At 44.2% G+C, this 14,395-nt stretch overlaps 1 protein-coding gene across 6 annotated transcripts in view; it reads right to left on the minus strand.

Annotated features, from left to right (window-relative positions):
• Nucleotides 1-14,395, minus strand: part of SFXN5 (sideroflexin 5) — a 116,710-nt gene that overhangs the window by 97,126 nt on the left and 5,189 nt on the right. For 5 of the 6 annotated variants that reach the window (XM_030310848.1, XM_030310846.1, XM_030310849.1 and 2 more), the window contains exon 2: nt 6,286-6,354. The exons of the other annotated variant lie outside the window; for it this stretch is intronic. In XM_030310848.1, the coding sequence (XP_030166708.1) occupies nt 6,286-6,354 (69 nt within the window). The remainder of the gene's footprint in view (nt 1-6,285; nt 6,355-14,395) is intronic. 6 annotated transcript variants of the gene reach the window in all.

A 14,395-nucleotide genomic window follows, 5' to 3' on the forward strand; every position in this document is an offset into this window, starting at 1 on the left:
AAATTAAAATTAAAATTAAAAAAACAGCGTCCGATGCCAGGGGAGAATGAACTGGCAGAGGGGGGTGTGCATGAGAGAACGGAGCAGGGATGGCTGGCGGGGAAGCAGGAGGAAGTGGGGGCAGCAGCTTATGTCGCATCATGCCTTGATTGCTCAGTGTCTGATTGTTCTCACCTGGGTCAGTCTTGCACCTGCCCAGGGCAGAGAGCCATGCATTCTCCCCTCACCCAAAAGACTGCTTGAATCATTCTTACCGTGGTCCCAAATGCTGGGACTTGCAGAAGATAATGATTTATAGGCAGACAGGGTCCCAAGCCTTTCTCTTGTCTTCCTTCAGCCTTCCTATACTCTCCTGTTCCTTCCCAGTAGTCCTGGGACCCCCAGAGTTAAACATCTGTGCTGAGATTGGTCCTTGGCTCCCCCACCCCAGGCCACCCTCAGGGAGGCCCCAGGGAAGGGGAAACTGGGGACATATGGGAAGGGGCTCTGCTTTCCCTGTGGCTGACCTCTGATCACCTTCAAGGGGCCCTTGAGAGGTAAACCCATATAGTTCTGGCAGCATGACAGGAAGTATAACCCTTCAGAAAAGAAACCTGTCCAGCTACCCCAAAGAGCTTTAGAAACAATCATGGCCTCCAGCCTAGATAGCCTACTCTTGGGAATTTATTCTAGAAAATAAATGTAGCTGAAGTGAAAAGTGATAGGGTGAGACTATTTTTCTTGGAAAAGCACCGCCTATGCTGTTAGATCTAAGGGTCTAACCAGGGACGGTTATTTAGACTTTAAAACTTGATTTTAAAAAATTGTGGAGACACTTGGGTGACTTGGTTGGTTGAGCATCTGACTTCAGCTCAGGTCATGATGTCACCGGTTCGTGTGTTTGAGCCCACATCAGGCTCGCTACTGTCAGACTGACATCTCAGAGCCCACTTTGGACCCTCCGTCCCCCTCTCTCTGCCCTTCCCCTGCTTGCACCCTCAAAAATAAACATTTAAAAATATACAAATAAATAACTATAAAGACTTGGAAATGAATGAAAAAGGCAAATAAAAACTGTTCAGTGTAATAGTATGCCAAAAATGCATGCAGATAGGCAAGAACTTAAAGTGTATAAAGGTACTGACGTTTGGTTCCCTTCCCTTATGTTCATCTGTTTTGTTTCTTAAATTCCACATATGAGTGAAATCATATGATATTTGTCTTTGTCTGACTGACTAAAAATAATATAAAACCAGAGAGGGAGGCAAACCATAAGAGACTCTTAAATACAGAGAACAAACTGAAGGTTGCTGGAGGGGGTGTTGGATGGGAAGGGCTAAAGAGGTGAAGGGCACTAAGGAGGAGACCTGTTGGGATGAGCACTGGGTGTTGTATGTAAGTGAGGAATCACTAAATTCTACTCCTGAAATCATTATTACACCACATGTTAACTAACTTGGATTTAAACAAAACAAAACAGTATCTTGTCACTGGGAAGCTATCAAAGATCTTATAAACAGGGGCGCCTGGGTGGCTCAGTCGGTTAAGTGTCCGACTTCGGCTCAGGTCATGATCTCGCGGTTCGTGAGTTCGAGCCCCGCGTCGGGCTCTGTGCTGATGGCTCAGAGCCTGGAGCCTGTTTCGGATTCTGTGTCTCCCTCTCTCTGACCCTCCCGCATTCATGCTCTGTCTTTCTCTGTCTCAAAAATAAATAAATGTTAAAAAAAAAAAATTAAAAAAAAAAAAAGATCTTATAAACAGGATGAAAACTGTGTTTACAAAGCTGTTTTAGGTAGAAGATAATGTTATAAATTTTGGCACTCTTTCAGTTTCTGTAAAAATCCCAAAGAGGGAGGGGCGCCTAGGTGGCGCAGTCGGTTGAGCGTCCCACTTCAGCCAGGTCACGATCTCTCGGTCCGTGAGTTCGAGCCCCGCGTCAGGCTCTGGGCTGATGGCTCAGAGCCTGGAGCCTGTTTCCGATTCTGTGTCTCCCTCTCTCTCTGCCCCTCCCCCGTTCATGCTCTGTCTCTCTCTGTCCCACAAATAAATAAACGTTGAAAAAAAAAATTAAAAAAAAAAAATCCCAAAGAGGGATAAATGAGCTTTATGTTTACACTTACATTTTTATAAATAATCAATAAAAAATTGAATAAAAAAAGCGACATTTGGATATTTACTATTAAAACTTCGATTAAAGACTTTAAAATTAGAATATCAGATGTTGTCTAGAAAGCATTTAAATAAATGGGCATCCTCAAAGAGATTAAGGGTACACTTATTATGATGAGCACTGAGTAACAGAATTGTTGAATTACTATATTGTACACCTGAAACTAATATAATGCTGTATGTTAATTATACTGAAAGTTTTTTAAGTGTAGAGAAATATTATGATTAAAAAGTAGTTGATAAAAAATAAAATATAAATGGATATCCTCACTATTATTGAGACTATAAACTGATATGATCTTGGCACAGCTTGGTATAATCTACAGGGTAAACTGGCAATATATATGAAAAGCCTTAAAATGTCTTTCATTCAGAGGGGTGCCTGGGAGGCTCAGTCAGTTAAGCGTCCGACTCCTAATTTTGGCTCAGGACATGATCTCATGATTCATGAGATTGAGCCCCAAGTCAGGCTCTGCACTGCTCTGCACTGGCAGTGTGGGGCCTGCTTAGGATTTTCTCTCTGTCTCTCTCTCTCTGTCTCTGTCTCTGTCTCTCTCTCTCTCTCTCTCTGCCCCTCCCCCGCTCATGCGCTCTCCCTCTCTCTCTCTCTCAAAATAAATAAAGATTTTTTTTAAACATTAAAAAAAAAGTCTTCCATTCAGAAATTCCACTTGTAGGAATTTATCCAAAGAAAATGAAGAGAAATATGGGGAGATTTATGTACATGGATATATACTGCAATACTACTTATAATGGCAAAAGACTTGAAACCACCCAAGTGGTCAACAATAGAGAAAATTATCAAATGCATTATAGAATAACCACAGGATGGATTACTATGTGGTATTAAATATATTCTGTAATGACATTTAATGACAAGGAAGAATGTTCATGATATGCTGCATGGAAAAAAGAGTATATATTCTGTATACATATATGTTATGTAAACATATATATGACTCTCTCTATATATATTCTACATAAAGAGATAGATATATATACACATATTACATAAACCATCCTAATTTTGCACATATGCATATACCAAAATGTCAATGGTGATTATTTCTGGCAGGTAGGATTATGGGCTATTTTTATTTTCTTCTTTAGGCTTTCATATATTCCAGTATTTAGGGATTACTACCAGAATCATATCACATCAGAAGGCATATAATGTCAGTTTTTCATGGCTAATGATGCTAAGTTTGGCCACCTGGTTAAAGCAATGTCCTCTAAGCTCTTCACAGTAAAGGTAACTTTTCCTCTTTGCTAACTATCTTCAGTGCCTCTCAGAACCAAGTCACCAGATGGCTCACGCTGCCCAGGATCTTTCTACCTCAAGAACCTCCAGCTTCCAGAACTACCTCCTCATGTCTCCACAAACCTATTATTCTCACAGGCAAAGAGACCTGTCTAGGTCTCTTCCAGCTGGGACCACCCCACAATCCCTCCCAGAACACCAGCAAAAAGCCCTGGGAGAGAAACAGTGCTCTGTAGGCATGAACCATGGTCTGTGGACTGAGCTCGGCAGAGGGGAGAGTGGCCCTTCTGGTAGTGTCACAGTTCCTGGGGGAGAGCATCAGGTAAGCGACTCTCCTCTCAGCTTCTAATTTCTCATTGCTTCCATGCAGATGGCCTTGCTAAGCAACCTGCATGGACTAGAGCCAGTGAAGGCCTGGATACCCCACTCATGGCCCTTCCAGAGTTTTTAGGGCTTAGAAGATGATCTTCTGTGGGCAAAAACTTTCCAAAAGGCCAGCATGTAGTGTTGGAAAACAGTCCCCAACCGGGATGTAGCAGGGAGGGAGGTGTGGGTCTTTCTGGGAAGCCTTTCAGAATCTTTGATGAGGGGAGGAGGACAGGTGAATTTTGAAAACTATTCCAAAATTACTGTTGTACTGGTTATTTTCCAGTCAGTAAATAGGTAGCTTTGACAAGTGAATTGCTGACAGGGGAAACAGGTCAAAAATGGTTTAGTGATGTACGGGAATATTGGGGCCTTTCAAAATGCAAGAAAGATGTGGCACCAGGAGGAGAGTGGCAAATGAAATGGTCTGGGAACGAGAAGAAGGTGGACTGAAGAGAAAGGAGGGTGTAGGTCCCCTGGCACAGCTGGCATGCTGCCCTGTAGCTGCCCATCTATCCCCAAAGCCCCCGCCTCCTCATGGTAATCTGGGGAGCACAAAGTACCTCCTGACCTTCTGTCGTCCTCCACCATTTCTCAATGTGTCTCAAACCCATCATTAGCACTCCTATCCTTTGAGTTAAGCACTGGCCTCTGCGGCCTTCTCCGTCAAGCAGGTGGCATTTTCGTTGGGATTCATGTTACAATTGTATCCGGTTTTGTGCTATTCTGGAGCTTTCTAGAAAGTCACATCACTTAGGCTAGGTAAGTAGTTTCTCTAGCTTGGTGATTTCCCAAATTTTTGTGTAGTCATATTGATTACTCCTCAGGAGAATCCAGACAGAGCCCAGAGTATAGCAGCCCTGTGCTTTCGAGGCAGTAGACCCAGAGGGGCAGGTAAAGTCAGCCAGTAAAATACTGGAGCCCTTTGTCCTCACTGACATGTTGTTGGAAAGCACACAACAGGGTAATTCTCACATTTAGTGATACTGGACCGCATCCCCCACTGGAGATGGTTCTAAGCCCAGGTGCCCAGAAGGCCTTGTGCTTCTTTTCATCATGGCTTTTACCTCCCAGAGGGATCAAGTCCAGGGTGGAAGCAATCCAATGCTCAACACAGAGAAGACGTGCGGAGAAGTGCACAACTCAAGGCTCAAGACCTTCCTCGGGATAGGTGGGGTCCCGGTGCGGGAGCTCAAGCCTTCTGCCAGCTGAGTAATCTTGGGATTATTACCTGAACGGGGTACAAACTGGCTAAGAATAAGGGTTCCGGAGACAAGCTTACCTGGGTTCATACACTGGCTCCACCACTGGCCAGCACCATGTGCATGAGATTTAACTTCTGTCTGTTTCCTCATCTGTAAAATGGAACTTAGAATAACATCTACCTCGTAGGGATGCTTTGAGTTAATCTGATGAGCTAACGCATGTAAACTGCTTAACACACTGCCCTGCTCACAGTTAAGGGCTTAACAAATATTTGCTTTTTTATATGTGCATGCATTGCTACACACATACAAAGGCTATTAAGACATATGATGGCTAAAATAGACTTGGCAATAAATTTAAATGTGATGATACCACATGTTGGTGAGGATGTGGAACCACTGGGACATTGCAGATGGGATGTTAAATGTAGAGCCACTCTCAACAATGGTTTGGCAGCTTCCTATGAAGAGAAACATACACTTACCACACTTACCATATGAACTAGCGCTCCATTCCTAGTTACTTACTCAAGAGAAATGAAAACATACGTCCACACAAAGAATGCTCATAGTATATTATCTACAATAGCTCCAAGCTGGAAACAGCCCAGGTGTTCATCAACAAGTGGATGGATACACACATTCTGGAACATCCTCTCAGTGGAATACTACTCAGCAATAAGAAGTCATGAACCACTGATACACACACGGCAACGTGGATGAATCTCGAAAACATTACGCTTCGGAAAAGAAGCCAGACACACAAGGCTACGTGCTGTAGTATTCCATTTATATGGCATTTTAAACAGGAAAACAATACAGACAGAAAACAGACGAGTGGTTGCCAGAGGCTGGCAGGAACGAGGGAGATCCACTTTACAAACGGGCATGAGTGAACATTTTAGGGTGATTGGGAGCGTCCTACAGCTTCCTGGTGGTGGTAGATACATGACTGAATCTGTTTGTTGAAACGCAGAATGGTACACATGCAAAAGGTAAACTATACCTTAACAAACCTGACAATACTTACGACAGGAGGGGGCTGGGTAGGAAGAGTACATAAAGGATACTTTCTCATTTAAACACACCTGTGCCATGTGAACTTTTCTAATGAGCATGTCATTTATGTGCTGGGTAATAACTTTATTAGAGTTGGAAATAATAACGATGCGATATATCTACCTTGAAGGGATGTCGTAAGATGCAAACGGAATGAGACAATGTGTATAAAGCATACACACAAGTGACCCCTGGATCTTCTAAAGGGGCCAGGGGCCTCTACTGAGAGTGACATCCAGGACTTACCTCAGTGACAAAGAGTGTGCGAGGATCAATGATATCCAAGAAGTGCCTGAAGCGGCCATAGAAGGATGTCTGGGGAAGGAGGTGGGAGAGGAGAGCAGGTCAGCCGCTGGAGATCATCCTCTAAACCCCATGGACCACACCCCACAGCCTACACTTATTATTGGGGTCCCACAGTCCCCAGGACTCCCCATGTGATGAGTGCCAATGAGACCTTGCTTCTCAGTGACCTGAGGGCCTCCCAGGTCTGAAGTCTTTCTAAAGTCAACCCATAAGGACCATTAAGACACTCAATGACTGTCTCAGCTGCTCTTCAAAAATGCCTCGCATTTTCCTTTCACTTCCCCGAATTCCCTGAGATCCACTCCCAGCTTCCCACTGCTCCCAAGCACCCATGAGCACACAGGCTAAAGGTGAGACCTGGGCCGAGCCCTCTCCTGGCCTTCCCTGTCCACCACAGCCTCCCTGCCTTGCTTTGGACGTCTCCAGTGAAGGAGGGTCCCTCTCCAAGATCCAGCTCAGGCTCTGTCCCCGAGGAAATCTCTCCACGGGCAAAGCTCAGGCATGACAGTGCCCAGCTCACTCCCCTCACACCCTCCTATACCCATAGCCCTGGAGCTGCTGTGAGGCTCAGGACAGGGCCTGCCTGCCCTGGTCTCACCCCAGAGCAGGGGCCCCAGAAAAGCAGGGCTTTGTGCAAAGCAGGCCACAGGCATTAGCGCACAATGAAAGGAAACCAGGCAACAGGCACCACTGCTCCTGGGCCCTCTGCCTTAGGGAAAAAGCCAAGCTCAATGGGAGGTGAGAAGATGCCAAGCTGGAGGACAAAGGGGAAGCCACAAATACCGGGGGTTGGTGCCTCATTACACTCCAGGCTCTACCCCAAATCTGCACTAGAGCCCCACCGCTCCCCCAGCACCGTCCTCTGCATGGTGAAGGAAGCAGATACCTCCACACTCCCTCCCTCCCTCCCCTTGCTCATTAGGACACCAGATCCTATAGCCACCTCCTGCTCCTTACCCTTCCTAATAAAGTCCTGCAATAGTCCCCTGAAAGTCCCCTGCGAACACCAGGCCCCATGCTGCCTCCATCTCTCTGCTCGCTGTGACGCCCCCTGCATGGAGGACCCTCTCCATCTCCTACCTCCACCCCCACTGAGGCGCTGCCGTTCACAGAGCAGGTCAAGCTTCGGCACTGTTCCTAACTAAAACGGTTGCTTCTCGGACCTCTTATAACTCAAATGGTCTCAACCATTTTCCCCACTTGTACATAATGCTCACACTGTTGTCCTGGCAAAATTTCCCCTCTAAGTATCTAGTCTCAAGAAACAGAGACGTTCAGAGGTATGGTAAGATGTGAATGCTGAGGGTGCTCACCGCTGCAGTATTTGCAAAGGTGGATGGTGAGCAAATAACAGTCCAATCACATGATTGAACACTCTACAGCCATTTGAAATGTTCTTGGACATTTATGACATGAAAATAGGCTTCTGATTTTGTGGAATGCATACAAACAGGATAATTCCAACTCAAAAAAATAAGGAGATACGGGGCATCTCAATGGCTCAATTGGATAAGCATCTGACTGTTGATTTCTGCTCAGGTCATGATCTCACGGTTCGTGCAATTGAGCCCTCCGGCAGGCTCTGCGTTGACAGCATGGAGCTTGTTTGGGATTCTCTCTCTCTCTCTCTCTCTCTCTCTCTCTCTCTCTCTCTCTCCCCCTCGCTCTCTGCCCCTCTCCCGCTCACGTGTTTTTTCTAAGTAAATAAATAAACTTTAAAAAGAAAAAAGCCAAGGAGATAAATAGAGCTAGATGGACAGTAAGTGGATAACAAAGAGACAGAATGACATCCAGACCCTGATCTAATAAAACAAACCAGGGTTCCTTACAGAAGTGGCTGATTCCAGGGCCCGGGAAAGGAAGGCACAAGATGAACCTGGTACATCTCGTTGTGTCAGAAAGTAATGAAGTGCCAGCCCACAAAATGATGGGGATGTGTTAAAGGGACCAACGAGGGGCAGATGGACATTGTGTGCCTCTAGATGTGACACCCTGAGAAGTTCACAGTGTCACTCAAATAGTATTCTGGAGGGATTGAATCTAATCATAAGGAGACATCAGACAAACCCCAACTGAGCAGCATGCCATAAAATAACCAGGCTTGGTCATCAAATATGTCCATGTCATAAAGACAAAGAAAGACTGAGGACCTGGTCCACGTGAAAGGACACTGAAGAGACAAGACACCTAAATGTAGTATGTGATTCTGGACTGAATCACAGAAAAATGTCCTCAAGGACGTTACTGAGAGAACTGACAAAATTGGCACAGGGATCATAGGTTAATAAAGGTATTATATCCATCTTAAATTTGTAAATGTAATAACTACACTTGAGGTTATTGCTAGACACTGGATGTTTGTGTCCCTCCCCTAATTCCTATCTTAACCTAACACCTAATATGATGGAATTTTGAGGTGGGGCCTTTTGACACGAATGACACTAGTGCTCTTATAGAATTGACCTCAGAGGGCCCCCTCGCCCCTTCTGCCATGCAAGAACACAGACGATGGCTGTCTATGAACCAGGGCTCAAGCTGTCACCAGACGACGAATCTGCCAGTGCCTTGAGCTTAGACTTCTAGCCTCCAGAACTGTGAGAAATTAATTTCTGTTGTTTACAAGCCACCCAGTCTATGGTATTTATGTTACAGCAGACTGAATGAACTAAGACAGAAATGTAAGAGAATGTCCTCATTCTTATGTTACACTAAGTAGTAGGGAGACAAATGAATATAAGCTACTCTCAAACGGCTGAGAAACAATAGCATGCGTAAGTAGAGAAGGTGGCAATACAATCTGGAAATGTAGATACTTTTCTTTACAGACTGAAAATGTCTTTGGTGATATCATGCATATTTGCTATGTTTCCAGACTTTATGATCATCCGCAGATAAGAAGAATAAAAAAGGAAGTGTGGCAAAATGTTAAAAACTGGTGGATCTAGGCAAAGAGTATAGGAAAGTTCTTTATTCTTTTTTTTTAATGTTTTTAATGTTTATTTATTTTTGAGAGAGAGAGAGACAGAGCATGTGCGGCAGAGGGGCAGAGAGAGGGACACACACAGAATCGAAAGCAGCCTCCAGGCTCCGAGCTATCAGCACAGACCCCGATGCAGGGCTTGAACCCACGAACCATGAGATCATGACCTGAGCCGAAGTCAGAAGCTCAACCGACTGAGCCACCAAGGCGCCCCTGAAAGTTCTTTATTCTTATTGCAACTTTTCTGTAATACAAACTACTTCAAAATAAAAAGTAGAGAATTATTTTAAGTTAGATGAAAATACATTAAAACGTTAACAGAGATTGGCTCTGAGTAATAGGAATATGGATGGTTTTTATTTCTTTTTAAAATGAAAAAAAAAATCAGCATTATATATAATACATAAAAGTAATATTCTATTTTTAAAATATATATTTAATTCAGTCGGTTAAGCGTCTGACTCTCGGTTTCGGCTCGGGCCGTGATCTCACGGTTTCATGAGTTCGAGCCCTGAACTGGGCGCATGCTGGCAGTGCAGAGCCTGCTTGAGATTCTCTCTCCCTCTCTCTCTGCCTCTCCCCCATTCATGCTGTCTCTCTCTCAAAATAAATAAATAACCTTAAAAAATTAAAAAATAATAAAATAAAAACATATTTAATTTAAAATACTATCTAATATATTACTTGATTATAAGCTCCTGAAGGAGGTGGGCTGTTGGCTGTTCTTTCCGTCTCCTCATCCTCCTTGGCTCCTGGTCTCGTGATTCATACCTAGAAGGGGCTCCGGCAACACACCTGTCACAAGAATGAATGAGTGGGCAGGTGAGCAGTCTATGGCCTGGAGGTTGCCTGGAGAGAATGGAGCCCAGGCAGGGCTCTGAAGGGAGAGGACTTGAAAGGGACAAACGTATGGCAGATGGTGGCTCAAGGAAGGAAGAGGAGCAGCAGGGGCAGAGGTGAGAGCCCGGAAGATGGGCCTGAGTAAAGCAACCTCTTGAAGATGGTGGTTGAAGACGTCTAGCTTCTGACTGCCCTGTGGTCTGGCACTGTCTTCACCCTGTCCTAGCCCTGCTGGTCCCCTGTGTCACTCTCCACCCAGCCACTAAGAGAAAGTCCCAGGAAAAACATTTTGCTCCACAGATATCTACACCCTCTTCTGAGCTGGGCTCAGGGAACGCTTCTTGAATAAGCATTCAAGAAGCCGAGTCCATCAAGAAACACAAGTGAATAAATACAAAATACTGTGACCAGAGCTTAAATGAAGCATTATAAGTACAGTGGGGACACAGATGATTTCTCCTTCATGAGTCAAGGAGGCTTCCCAGAGGCTCTGGAATGGGTGGACAGCCGAGTTTACCAAGCAGAGAAGGGTATCAGCAAGGGTTCTGACGCATGAAGGCCAGAGTCAGAAACTGCACCACTGTCAGCCAAAGGCGGGACTGAAGTGTGATAAAAGACATTTCAGAAAAAAGAGGGCAAGGCCAAGAACAGATAGGGTTTGACCGGAATGTTCTGATAATTTTTTTTAAAATAATCACTGTAGGGGCACCTGGGTGGCTCAGGCAGTTGAGCATCCAACTCTTGATTTCAGCTCAGGTCTGATCTCATGATTGTGGGATCAAGCCCCAAACTGGGCTGGCAATATAGAGACTGCGTGGGATTCTCTCTCTTGCTATCTCTCTGCTCCCCCCTTCCCCTGTGTGCGCTCTCTTGTTCTCTCTCTCTCTCAAAATAAATAAAATTAAATTTGAAAAAATAATCACTTTAGTTACCTGGGGAACTAGCTATATTATTGTATTTATCCAATCTATATACATTAAATACCTACCATGTGCAAATAACCAAGCTGAGAAATGCAAGGCAAACAGAGATATAGATCCATCCCAAGACCTAAGCAAATGTATCATCTAGTAGAAATTTTTAAAAATTAAAAGAAAAGCAACTACCAGACTTGTGGTTTTATTCATTCATTCACCAAATAGCTACTCAGGACTTACTATGTGCCCAGCACTGCGCTGGGTCCTGGGGTAGAACAAGGGGTTGGCTGACTGACTGGGGGAATGAAGAAGAACAGAATATGGATAATGCCTTGATTTCTAGTTAGATACTGATGCTTATTAACCAGGACAAGGAAAACAAGAAGCATACTGACTTAGTGGAGGGGAAGATAAAAGTTCTGTATTGGTCATGTGAGTTTGAAATACTTAAAGGGCCTTCCAGATGTAATTTCAATAAACACTGGAAAGACAGGCCTGAGATTCAGGAAAGGAGTTCTGAGTTATAAATCGCAAGCACAGATGACAATGTACTAATCCAATCAGCCTAAGACCCCCAGGGACAAACACATAGTCTGACAAAGTCACATCTACTGACTCACTGCAACAAGGGAGAGGCCACACAGCGGAGGAACCATGGGGCATGTCACCAAACAAAGGGGAAAATAGGGTTAGTACAGAATTCTGGAGAAAGGTAGAGTAAAATTTAAATGACGTGGTGCTTTAATAGTCTCAAAGCAAAGCACATCTATGAGGTAAAGGGTCCATCTAGGTCTATACTGAGAAATGGGCACTGGATCTTGTTTCCTTAGAAACTATAAAATCAAGATAAATATGGAATGTTATGTCCAGAAACTATTCCACTTGGGTTAGTTCTCTAAGTCAAAGTGACTTCGACCCACCTATCAAGAGGTGGATGTTTCATTCCTACTGACATTATTTTAAACAGCAAAGTTTCTGGCAATCTATGATCTTGGAGAATGCGATTTCTCAGCGAGTATGGAAGAGTAGTGTTCAAAGAAGTAAGTCACTGGGAAACTTTATACCCTTGTGAGAAACACTGATTCTTTGTAGAGAGGGGGCTTATAAGTCTGTCCTCCCCAGACTGAAAAATGGCAACAAAGGGTTTTACTTTCTCTGTCTAAGTTAATTTTTATTTTCTCAAAAGTTTTAAATGTATGGGCTTCCTCTCCCCTCCAAAATTCAGCCCCCATCTTTACCCAATCAATCGTGGATACTTTTCAATTCCGTTTTCTTTACCGGAAGAATGAGTCAGCCCAGTGATTCCTTCTCTTTCCCTTCCCAAGAGAGGTGAGTCATCTCATTCTCAGCAGGACCTGCAGCACAGACAGTCTCACCTCTACACCCCCTGGGGAGAGGCGGCTAGGGAGCAGCAGCTGAGGGCCAAGGCCTGAAAGAAACTGACTGTCCTTCTATACCCAGACCTCTAAGTCAGGGCTCTTCCAGATCAGGAATAAAATACGCACTGAACCTATAGCCCAAAGGCAAAAAGGCTGGGCCAGCTCAGTAGTCCTCAGCCAGGCTGCACGACCTGGGTATCCCCAAACAAGGTCTTCCACTCAGGGATTCAAATTCTATTGGCTGGGGTGGGCTCCAGGCATTGGTGTCCATTTAAAACCCTGCCCAGGTGATTCAAATGTGCAGCAGGGATTGAGAGCCACTGGACTAGAAGGTGTTGACCTTGTCCACAGCACAAACCAGCTCCAGGACCAGCCTCGGAAACAGTCACTCTCCAGCCTATAGGATGGAAACAATTAAAACATAACTACCTGCAAGGCATTTTCATCCTGGAACTTGAGTTCAGGCAAACTCCATAAGAAATCTCCCTACTGCCTTCCAACTCTCAGCCCACACACAGCTTTCTTCCTAGAAGTGAAGAGTGCACTTTCCTGTCCAGCCAGCTCCTCCTCCCCCGAGGGAGCCTCGTGCAACCCATCTGCTCTGCTGCCTCAGTGGATTTCTGGATTTCCCATGCACAAACACAGCACACTCACACCCCCAGTCAGCTAGGTAAATGACTCAGGCAAAGGAAGAGTAAAAGGAACTTTAAAAACAAAACACAACTTATTTCTGGATCTGGATAGACTGAAACGCAAATGGGAAGAAGCACATATGTTAGCTCCCTGTCCTAGGACCTGACTTGCCAAAATGGTGTCTGGGCCTGAAGAAAAGAAAAAACAACTTCAGAAGAGGAAATGAGCAGAAAAGGAGGAGGAAAGAGAGCACAGTCAGGTCACAGAGCTTCCCCAGGAGCCGTCCTATTATCTTTCTCCCCTTCACCAAGCAATATGGCGCAGCGGTTAAAGCATGGACTTCAAGTTTATAGCAACAACAGGGGACAGAAGAACATGTTAAATAATACCACAGATCAGCCATCAGCCATATTCAGAATGAGGGACTCTACAAGGCAAACAATCTAGTTTCTTCAACAAATGGGAAAAAAAAAAAAAAAGAGAGAGAGAAGGAGAACCAATAGATTAGAAGAGGTTTATCAGTCAAATATAATGTAATATAATGTATGGAACATATATGTATGTTCCTGATTCAGGCAAATCAATTATTTAAAACATGACATGATAATCACAGAAATGTGAATAGTGCAATATTGTGTCCCCTCAAAAGTCATATGTTGAAGCTTAACCTCCAGTGTGAGGTTAAGTGATGGTATTAGGTGGTGGGCCTTTGAGAGATACTGAGGTAATGAGGGCAGAACCCTCATGAACGAGATTAGTGCCCTTATAAAAGAGACCCCATGGAGATCTCTCTACCCTTATGTCATGCAGTGCTGCAACTACAAAGTGCTGCTATCTATGAACCAGAAAACTGGCTTTCATCAGTTTGCCAGCACCTTGATCTGGAACTTCCAGCTTCCAGAACAGTGAAAAGTACATTTATATTGTTTGTATGCTACCCAATCTATGGTATTTTGTTATAACAGCCCAAACAGACTAAGACAAATAGTAACTGGTTTGAAGATGTTAAGAAACAATAATTTTAGGTGTGTTAATGGTATTGTGGTTATGTTAAAAAAAAAAAAAAAAAAAACAACCCTCTGATACCATGTGAGAAAGAAAGCACTTCACACCTGTGATATTCTTCCCCCAAAATGCATCTTCAGTCTAGCCATGAGAGACAGCAAATTGAGAGATAGTCTACAAAATACCTGACCAGTACTCCTCAAAGCTGCCAAGGTCATCAAAAACAAGTAAAGTCTGAGAAGCTGTCATAGACCAGAGGAGGCTAAGGAGACATGAAAACTAAATGTAATGTGGGA

Source organism: Lynx canadensis, chromosome A3 (assembly GCF_007474595.2).
Source record: "Lynx canadensis isolate LIC74 chromosome A3, mLynCan4.pri.v2, whole genome shotgun sequence".
In the NCBI taxonomy this organism is placed as follows: domain Eukaryota; kingdom Metazoa; phylum Chordata; class Mammalia; order Carnivora; family Felidae; genus Lynx; species Lynx canadensis.